The sequence below is a fragment of the Eucalyptus grandis genome, chromosome 3 (assembly GCF_016545825.1).
Source record: "Eucalyptus grandis isolate ANBG69807.140 chromosome 3, ASM1654582v1, whole genome shotgun sequence".
Classification (NCBI taxonomy): Eukaryota; Viridiplantae; Streptophyta; class Magnoliopsida; order Myrtales; family Myrtaceae; genus Eucalyptus; species Eucalyptus grandis.
In genome coordinates this window covers 34,890,737-34,901,853 of record NC_052614.1, presented here as the reverse complement: position 1 = coordinate 34,901,853, position 11,117 = coordinate 34,890,737, and the positions used below count along the sequence as shown (strand labels likewise).

The following is an 11,117-nucleotide window of genomic DNA, read 5'->3' as shown; positions in this document are numbered from 1 at the left end:
ATTTGAATAGTTCCTAGACTGAAAAGAGAGCAAAGTCTACCATGGTGAAGGAGAATTTACTTCAAAAATTTTACTTTTACACCCATTTTAACACGAAAAGTAAATTTTATATCTTGAATAGTTCTAGACGAATCATTGATTAATGACAACAGAGTCCACATTATCATATTATGACTATGCGATTGTAAATAAACCTAGGTATTTTATTGAACTCCGTGGATATATAGGTAGCTAGAAAAGTAAACACGCTGCAATTGGCAAATGCGCTGAATTGAAGAAGTGCGAGGATTCAAGTCTGGTCAACCCTACTCATCTTCTTTGGATGGTGGCGTACAATTGAAGTGGCTAAAGGAATAAGCCGATAAGGTAGTTGAAGAGTTTCAAAAGCAACTTAACACGTCCGCTGAATTTTTTACCAAGGGAAATCTTCGACGTAGCGATTCATAGAATGTTATTTCAAGTAAAGTTGTCCAGTGCCATGTAGGATGGGATGGCTGAAGATCACGTCAGCAATTAATTGACCAAAAAAATTACATTAAAATTTCACGCAAATGTTTAAGACTACGTTAAGAAAGTTGAAAAGTTTAGAATTAAATTGACATATATACAGTAGATTTAAAACTAATTTGATATTTATCCCAGCTATAAACAAGACCACCAGAAGCATTCGTTTGGCAAGCCACAAAACGATGAGCTTTAGAGAAAGCCACACAAAAGCCGCAACGGCCACAGCTTCACAATTAGGAGAGATAAAGAAACTTGCCCGTCCGTAAGGGAGAGAAATAAAAGATTTGCGCGAGTCTTCATATAAGCTAGTTTGCTCAAGTGTTTTGTGTGTGGGGTGAGAAAATTAAATTGTAATAGTTGTGGGAGATGATACTTTATAAGAGTGTCATACTTGTACTGCAATTAGATATATATGTTTCTCAAAAAAAGCTTGGGATAATTTTCTAGTATTATCTCTACGACACTTCTACACACAACCGGTGATATTCTATAATTTTTCTGTCTTTTCTTTAGTTTTTATCCCCTCAATTGGGGCTGGCGAAGGTCGCCAGCCGGCCCTCACATAGTCTAGGTGGGGCCCCGACAGCCTCGCTACTTGCTTGCTTGGATCAGGCGAGGGTCAGATCTGGAGAGGGCATCATGGCGCTCGCCCAGATCTGGTCAAGGGGTTGCGCGCCCATCCCCTCCCATATGGTTGGCGAGGGTCGGCATACATCTCAAATGTGAAAGCCATTTCTTCATATTCATCGCTTGTGCCTCGAGTTTTCAGCCAAAATTGCACCACATCAGACTGGCATCCTGTGCAAGATCATCCACATGACAATGAGGAATTAGAGAGAATTACATTTCCTAGACCACCTCTGGTCCAAGAGGCTATTATGACCTCACTCACGCTCTGCTGCGGTGAATCGCTAACGAAGCTAAAATGACTCGACAAAACGTGAGCACCAAATGTCACCAACGAAGCACTTTAATCTCAACTTAGCATGACCAGAGGAAGTGACGAAAACAACCATCAAAAAGGGTCGAAAAATCTCAATGATAATAAGTAGCCTATGTATTAATTGTAGTATACTTCCCAACCAATAATGGGGATGAAGAAACGGCGCAGTGGTTCTTATTATAAATATAGAAAAAGAAGCTAAGTACAACCACGGAAATGAATATCTGGAGCACTTCAATCACAGCATCAAACCCTGAAAGTGAGTCACCTGAACTCGACGAGACAAAGTCATGGGAACCCACCACTCCTGGCAATGCACATTTACCCTTCAAAGATTGATTTGGGAGAGCTATTATCGGTATGTGTAAAGGAAAGAATGTGATCATCTCAAAGGGGTGACCTGAAAACACAGGCGCTAATATAATAGCGCAAATCCTAAGAACGAATACTGAATACACGCAAAGAAAGAGCGCCTGTGTTGCCAAGATCACCCATCGGAGATGCCTCCCTTTCTAGGATCTGTGCGAATTTAGGGTGTGGTGGGTCTCCTGCCTCGAGCTTTTCATATATAGGAAGAGTCAAAGCTTGGGGTACTCACAACATCATGTCGCTAGAATGTGCTCATCCTAACGACACCTTGAAAGCGTTCGCTTCAGATGTGCTGTCCCTGCTTGTCGTACATGGAGGTGTAAGTGACAAAAACGCTCTGGCCCAGAGAGAACGGGACCCACGTGGACAAATCAAAAGATACGATTAACCAGATTTCGCGGTCAATGAGCTCACTCGAACGAAATCCTGGCATCTTTCTTGAACTGGTAAGGGAGAAATCGAAGCCGCGTATCATCCACTTTGAGTCATTTTAGGGTCTGCATCTCATGAAGAACGGTCGCTCGAAATTCCCTTCCCGGGTCATTCAAGAGTGTGAAACGTAGGCAAGGCTTGCTCTGTTCAAGAACCGCCTCTGCTGGGGATGTGAATGGGGCTTGTAGTGAACAATGGGCAAGAAATGGCGATATTACTTGGATTACGAGACGTGCGAAACAGCAATCCACAATTTTGTATACCGACCAGAACAAAAAGGTTTTTGGGGGTGCTGGGGAGATTTCTCCAACTTAAAATGACTTGAAACATTTACAGAGCCATAGTTAAGTATGCACAATAACCTTAACCAAGTAACTACAGAGAAAATCCGAAAAGGAAATGATCATATCCAGTTTTTGCTTATGCCAAGAGTGTACCTCATCTAGGAGTCACAAACCCAGTATTGATTTCAGATGGAGCAAGCGCAACTTCTAAAAGAATAAGGGGAAGATACATGATCGTTAATGCAGAAATGCAAGTCCATGCACACAAAGCCGCTGAAGTGAAAGAAACCATGTGTTTATTACGACATTGCCGATACTTAGGAAAAGACGTCATTACACCTGAAAGGGAAATTTATCAAGGAAACCTAAGACGATAGCAGCACCGTGCACATGGAGGAGACACATACCAGCAATCATGTGGGGAACGTGAGACAGGATTTTACAGAGTTAATTGCATAAAGGAATAGCTTCTTGAGGCCAAAAGGACTTTTCAGCATTTTTAAGACTACAGTCATGTCATATGAAAGCAATGTGACCGTGTATCAAAACACCACAAACAGCCAAGAATCCTGCCAGGAGCTTAGCAGTATTAATAGAGTGCTAACTAAATGCAAATAAGAAAACATAGAGCATAGCCGCTTAAGGCCTTTTCAAAAAGAAAGACATCTGAAAACTTGTAGCCAAAAAGAGCATTCATTTCTAAGGTAGCTTCTCTTTTGCATAGAAAAAACGCATTACTTCCACAGGTGAATCTCTTGCCCTATCCTCAAAAGAGCCATCTAGACACCAAAAAGCTGTCTGCACTCCACAGTCACAAATGCCAATGAAGAAGTCGACCAAGATTGATCTCAGATGCATTTGCAACTGCTAAAGCATGTAAGTGAAAGAGAATCCATTACCGATCATATCATTGAAAGCTTAAGGCCAAATTTGATTGTTTAAGTTAAGCAACCAATGCCGTCAGACCATAACATCAAAACAAGCATTCACGGATATTAAACAGTTGAATCTTTTAGCCAAAGTTCGCACAACAAAACACTGATCAAGCAGATTTGTCCACCCAGAGAATAATAAAGAATAGATTCAGCAGAAGGGACTTTGACACCTCCAGAAAGTAACAGCAGTACCTCGAATTGCTCTGCTACAAGCACAAAATATTTTTCAATCAGCGCAAAATCGACTGCTTTACTATAACTGGAAAAGATTCAGTAGTATTCTTTCTACCCCGGACGGAAGTTCCCTGTACCACAATGTTCATAGGGACCAGAACGGTCCTGATTATAGGAACATTTGCTGATTCTCCTTGAGTACCACTATCCCTATTGCGCCCTCCAGATCGATCACCATTTCGATCAGGACCATAGTGCCCACCACCACCAACTCCATACCTGTCATCCCTCCCCCCATACCTACCTTCCCAGCCCCCTTCACGGGGACACTCCCTTGCACAATGCCCAGGCTTGTCACACTTAAAGCACTCTCCACCTCCACCTCCATGTTTACCACCAGAGTCCTGACTAGGGCCACAATCATGACCACAATCACGACTGTGATCACCATCTCAGTCTCTACCTGAACCTTGAGGCTGTACTTTTTCCTCAATGATAAGTGCATTCATTTCCTCAATAGCCCCATCCGTTGCTTACTTCTCATAACCAAATCCACAAGAGCATCCAGAGAACTTGTCAACCACCCCCTGCATTAAAAATATTCTTATCCGAGGTAGTTTGTATTATATGACAGGGATAATTACAGATATAAGAGCTTGTACTTCCAACTTTTAGATGGAGTCATCAACACAGAAAATCTGTGGTAAAATGTACCTTATATGTGGCAATGATATTCACAAATGTCAGCCAAACCTCATTCAGATGGAACAAGCAGATGGTGAATAAATCTACTTACGTTGAGGGTTAGACATAAAGGCAAAATTTGTCAAGTCTTCTGCAAGTGTTTCTCCCAACACTTTTTGCCATCCTTGGGTTCAGGTACTGGCCATACAACTGCTATCCTGGTTGTCAGATTGACGCTGGTGGCAGATACTTGTGGCTGTCCAATGTTTAGAGCAGAAAAAAGAGAAAACCATGCCCGGTTCAAATCACGCCCAGAAAATGACATTTCTCACACTAAGTTAAATTGAAGTCGATGGCGATTCTTTTCATGAAGAAAAATGGATGATTCTTCACGAGTTACAAGAAAGAGAAAAGCAATGGTAAACTCACTTTGACTTAAGCCACAATTTGTCTGAGTGTTTTGCAAGTGTTATCCCCAACTCCTTTTGCCAATTAGGTATAGCCTTGACTTCTGAAGCAGGCCATACAATTGCTGTCTCAGTTGTAAGATTGACGCTTGTGGCGGATACCTGTGGCTGTCCAAAGTTAGAGCAGAAAAATAAAAAACACACAGGGTTCAAATCTTAGCACAAAAATTGATGAAAGTCATTTCTCCTGCAATTCTTTCCACCCACATAAGGGATAATTTGGAATCTTATTTCACTTAACCCACTAGATGAATATCCCGTCACACTAAGTTCAATTCAAGTTGATGACGATTTATCTTCATGTGAAAAATGGATTACTTTAGAGAATATAATAGCAAACACTCTTCACGAATTAGAAGAAAGACAAAAGCAAATGGCGAACTCACTTGATTTTCCAGAATTCTCTTCAAGCTCGCTGCACATCCCCACAAGTTATTCCCTGCAGAGACGAAACAGAGCCACTCAAGTGACCGCACAAAAGAAAAGGTAAAAAAAAAATGATATGCACCGTGGAGTAACATCTTCAGCAATACAATGCAGGGAAAGTTCGACACGCATTGACAAAAATCGAAGCTTTAGCTCGTACATTCACATAAACTGCGAGAGAAATATATAAAGAGAGAGAGGGGCTTACTCCGACGTCGAGAATTATGACATCCGAGCAGAAGGCTGAGGCTTCCTCGGCTCCATCCACGGCCGATTTCGCCTTCCCATCCTCACCGTCAACTCCGCCGCCGCCGCCGCCGCCGCCGCCGCCGCCGTGTCAGCCGCAGCGAAGCTCGGAACGCACCGCAAGCGGAAGCTCGCGAGAGCCGGAGGAGACGAAGGGATTGAGGGAGGAGGGAGATGAGGATAGAGAGAGAGTCTTGGATATGGTTGACTCCGTCGAAACTCAACGTTAACTCCGCGCCGCCGCCGCTGCCACGTCTCGAAACGCACCGCAAGCGGAACCTCGCGGGAGCCGGAGAAGACAGGGACGGGGCCGGAGCGAGGCTCGGGGTGCGGATGCGGTCGGCGTACATGCAGCGACGTGAAGACGTAGCGATGGAGGCTGAAGACGAAGGGGTTGAGGGAGGACGGTGATGACGATAGAGAGAGCGTCTCTCTCTCTCTCTCTCTCTCTCTCTCTCTAAGCCTATCAGTTTGAGTCAGGGGTGTGCAAAATACCGGAACCACCCGGAACCGGACCGGAATCGGTTCGATTCTCGGTTCCATGGGCGGATCCGCTCACTCGGACCGGACTGGTTCTCTTTTAATATTAAAAAAATACTAAAATTGAATATAAAGCAATTGTTTTGTGGCAATTGTTTTTGTGGCAATTGTTTTTGCTGCAGGATGAATACAAAGCTAAATACTGGGGTATTCTTATGCTTTTTCGTTGTTTAGTTTATTTATTAATACAATGATGAAGGTGATGTATTCAATAAAGTCTTGTTTAGTTGCACTTCCTTTGTTTTCCTGTGTTTGGATGGTGCCTCATTTCACCTCATTTGATTTATTTGTGCGACTTGTGATATTTTGCCGAACCTAATGAGGGATATGTCCAATTCATAGCTTTAAGAGAGACCAATTTTTCCTAAACACCTACTACTCTCTCTGTCTCTATATCAACTTACGTACATCCATTCCTTCATTGGTTGCATTTATAGTTGCAACAAATGAATTTTTGTTCCACGTACTTAAATTTGGTTTTTCTTTTTTTTTGGATTGCTTTGATGTCGTAGTCGTTTTATGTTGAAAATCAAAATTGTTTCGCGTCAAGACCGGTTCCATGGATCCACTCAGGACCGGACCGGACCGGCGGTCCGGTTCTCGGGTGGATCCATGCAACAAATGGGTGGATCCCGGTTCCAATTTTTCGGAACCGGTCTTTAGCGGGCGGTTCCCGGTTCTAGGTCGGGAACCATCCGCCCGGACCATGCACATCCCTAGTTTGAGTAGCCACCGGAAGGAAGGGAGGAGATGAACATTGTCAGAAACCGCTGGGGTCAATAGATTGACCTGTTTAGAAATATTAATAATAAAGAAAAGGAAAATTCTAAGTAAAAGTATAGAATGCTCTCATTTTTTTTAAATAAGAATATCGAGTGAATTCATTTTTTTTTTTTTCTAAGAAAGATCTGAATTAGATCTTGCTTCAAATGAAAGCATAAAATGACCATGTCACTTTCAAAGAAGGGTTTGTCTTTCGGCTGATCAATAGCATTTTTGCCATTTACATTTTTAGTTTGTTTTCTTTTTCCCTCCTTCATTTTTTGGTTTTTCTTTCTTCTTCACTAATGGCTGATCTTAAGCAATGACTGGCCATCAATAATGTTCAAAGATGGCTAAGTGAGGGTCACTCTTGCCAAACTTAGCGAATACCACTCTTGCCTTGGGCGAGGCCGCCCTTGAAAACCACAAGCAAGGATCACCCTTGTCGACCATAGGTGAGGCCAGCCCTTGCCAATGGCCAACAAGGGCTTATAGGCCCTCACCCAGTAGCCGACAAGGGTCGCTAGTCCCTTGCTAGATTGAAAGAAAAATTTTAAAATTAAAATTGTTTTTGGATGAAAAATGTTGTTGACTGGTTGAAATATTAAGTCGATTGGCAATTGGCAATGATAAACCTTATTTGAAAATTATCATGGCTACTTCAAATCTTTATATGAGAATGACATGGCTACTTCATGTTTTTATTTGACATAATGTTCACTTTAGATCATTATTTAAGAAAATGAGAATACTTGAGGCATTATTTGAAATTTTTCAAAAGAAAATGCGAAATTCAATACATGACATTATCTAGCATTGGAATGTCCAATATATATGCTATTGATTTATAAAATATGTGAGAAAACACTTGATAAGCCGATTACTTATATTAATGAGATACTTTCTCACACACCACCGAGTGTTGTAGCTCGGTATAAAAGAGCTTATCACAATCAAGCAATGTTATGTCCTAAATTCTTTTTAAATTCAAATGATATCCATCTACATATCAATTTAAGTTTTTGGATTATACTTTCTAACATAAATGAAAAAAAAAATCTTAGCTTAATGTGCTTGTATAGTTATGGATGGATTGACAAGTCTTGTTTGAAATTCAATATTCGGTAATGAGTGCGAGACTTAAGGTTGAGACGGATAACCATTGATCGTCAATTTCCACCTTTTTACTGATAAAAGAAATTATTAGCTCACATTTAAATTTCCCAGAGGTTGCATAAATTATCTAACATTTGAATTTCAATGTCAAGGTGATAAGTTACTTACCAATTTGCGTTTAGATTTTACGTGTAGTTATCAAAATTTACATCTTTGCTACGGGTAAATCCGAGGAGTAGTTTCCAAAATTATAGCTTGTTTGACAACGAAGTCCAGAGACGATGTGATCAACCTTGCTGGGGAAATAAGAGTTAATCTGATAGAATATGCTGATCACATATTGAGAGATGATGTGATTCACGTTGAATCCAACTGAAAACACGAATTCTTACAAAATTTGTTCATATTGTGATAGGCTCTGTGCATCTACTTCATTCACCTGCATTCGCTTCCATGCGAAGCTCTTCATCGGCCGCCCTTTCCCACCTACTGACCATAATGACCTCCCCCACCTACCCCGCTCCACCTCCTTCCCCTGCGGCTCCCGCTTGTCTTCCCGGCACAGGCTTCTCCTTCGCTTGTGCCCCGTGCGACTTCGACCTCCGTATTCATTGCGCTCAACGATGCTCTGCCACCCTGGGGGATCATATCCCCGTGCACCACCTATGCCGACATTCGGGACGACATCATCCCAGTATCCCCATAATATGGGGTCTGTCGAAGCACTGAAAGCATGCCGGGCAGTGGCAAAAAGCAAAAGCCGATGAGGATTATTCATCATGAGTTGCGCCCTGAGCACCCACTTCGTTTCCTTCCTTTGCCGCCATACGTTGGCGGAGAGTTCACGTGCAATGGATGCATGAACGATGGGGACGCATCTCCCATCATTACTTGATCTACCAGCACGACCTCTGCCCTAAGTCTGCGAGGCGCAAGGACCGCGAGCGCCCTCTCGCATTGTACTGTTCCCTAACGCAAGGATGGAGCCCGATCTGCGACGTGTGCCAGGAGAGCATTGCCGAGGGTTGCTGGTGCTACTATTGTGCAGGCTGCGACCACGGGATGCATTTGGACCGTGTGGAGGCTGAAGCAGTGGGAGCCTCAGAGAATAACACAGGAGATAGACTGAAGATATAACGCTTATGATGATGAAGCTTCAGCACCAGATGAAAATGCAGTCCATGCTTGCTACTATGGTCTGCTCTTCCATCGACGGAGCTAGAATTCGCTAATGTTGTGCACCCACAATTTTTTCGCTCCAAGCTGTGCTCTACGAAATTAAGTTCCACTCCTGGAATTTTCGTAAAATCGGCTTTTTAGGAAAAAAAAATTCAGAGTGCCCTCCTCGACTTTTCGTGCATTCATACCCCTCGCTAGTGGCCTAGCAAGGCTTGGTTGGCCACTGAGGCCACCAGCAAGGCTTGGCGTCGCTAGATCTAGGCGAGGCCAAGCCTTGCCGGTGGTTAGGTGAGGCTTCGGCGAGCTCGCCGTACCTCACCTAGCCGGCCGTTGGCGATTGGCCACAAAGAGGAAGAAGGAGAGAAAAGAACAAAGAAAAAAAGGATAATGTAATAAAAATATTAAAATACTAAAAGAAACAACAAAATTATACAATTTTACCAAACGCATTTCTTTTTTTGGAGTAGAAATTTTGTGCAGTTATCAAACGCATTCTTATACTCAAAAATTGTTCCCGAAGGAACAGAAACAAAAAAATTATTTCTATTCGAAAATTGTTTTCTAGAATAGAAATGTGACCAAACGTGCCCTTACCCGTCGACCAAAATTCGTCAAGCGTCAAATCGGAGTGTTGAGGAAGACTAAAGCCCTAAGTTGCGATTATAGATATAGATTGATTTGGGATTTTGGGCATTCTTACTTTCAAAGACAAAAAATAGGAAGATTTGCGAGTGAGAGGTCGATTTGCTTTTGAGACAAAGCAACGAGAGCTTGATTTGCAATTACTAAAAGAGAGAGAGATTGATTAGAGAGAGAGAGAGAGAGAGAGATCAAAGCCCTGCAAAGACGAAGAAGTGGAAGATGACGTGCGAGAAAACGATGTCATCGTTTCAAGAAGAAATATCACTAGAAATGACGTCGTTTTGGTTAAAGAGAGACTCAAAATATTACTGAGAAACAGCGTTGTTTCTATCCACGTGGATAAAACGTACCACGTTGGAATTCCATTTATTTATACATATTCTATTTTGTAATATAAAATTAAGTAGAAATTTTACGTAGGACGACTTGTCGGAAATAACACCTGATTGATTTTCCTTTCATGTGACAAAATGTCACATGAAAATTATGACATCACCCTTAGTCACTATCATGACCACGATCACGACCACGACTGCGATCACCATCTTGGTCTCTCCCTGAACCTAGAGGCTGAGCTTTTTTCCACAATGATAATTCTCCCATCCAAGTCCATCCCATTCATACACTCAATAGCCTCATCCATTGCTTGGTTCTCATAAAAAGTTACGAAACCAAATCCACGAGTGTCAAGAGAGCTTGTCAACCACCACCTGCATTAAAAATCTTCTTCTCGGAGTTGGTTTCTTTTATACGACAGGAAAGTTTACTGATATCATCCTCGACTTTGCTCCTCATATCAAACACGAACGCCCCATTCTCACATTTCAAAGCCAACAATTATCCCATTAAGTTGCATCTCCCACCCATACATATTTCTTGAATTATCCCATCCTCAACGTTGGATTTCTCTTTTTGGGTGTACATCTCCGTCCTGCATAAGGGCCAATAGCTTAATTTTGGGCGGGGAGATGCATAATGTAGATTTCAAAACGTGACTAGGGCATTTGATATGAAAAGCAAAATTGAGAATGGTTTTTGCAAATATGCTTGCATGATATTAATATGCTTACTTCATCACCACATTTTCATATCAAGGATAGTGATACCAAATAAAATTTCATGAAATTGCAGTAAAGAAGCATTTCATGTTCCATCCTTACCAAAAAAAAAGCATCTCATGTTCCAAAAATTGAGACGCTTAAGTTTCTAGAGCTAATTGATCCTAGAGCAGTTGTTGCCCATACTTATTGAAGTAGACCTTCCTGATCAAATTACAAAATACTGTGGACCCGCACTTGATCACAATGGAAAATACAACTTCCCACACAATTTCCATCACGACATTTGTTCGGTCTACTGATATATAAAAAGAGTCTACAATTTTCTAATAGATGACACGAAGCCAATATGT

General features: G+C 41.9%; 1 protein-coding gene and 1 long non-coding RNA gene across 2 annotated transcripts; both read right to left on the bottom strand.

The window, feature by feature from the left end:
• Positions 1-3,527: 3,527 nt before the first annotated feature.
• Positions 3,528-10,562, bottom strand: LOC120291828 (glycine-rich RNA-binding protein RZ1A-like). The gene is made up of 5 exons (XM_039309576.1): positions 10,528-10,562; positions 10,249-10,416; positions 8,325-8,610; positions 5,516-5,558; positions 3,528-4,014 (listed from the first exon to the last, which is right to left on the bottom strand). The coding sequence occupies exons 1-5, from the start codon at positions 10,560-10,562 to the stop codon at positions 3,701-3,703; spliced, it is 846 nt and encodes a 281-aa protein (XP_039165510.1). The 3' UTR covers positions 3,528-3,700.
• On the bottom strand, positions 4,237-4,834 carry LOC104452808. The gene is made up of 2 exons (XR_005549507.1): positions 4,758-4,834; positions 4,237-4,584 (listed from the first exon to the last, which is right to left on the bottom strand). It is a non-coding gene; the product is annotated as an uncharacterized LOC104452808 (long non-coding RNA).
• Positions 10,563-11,117: the final 555 nt, after the last annotated feature.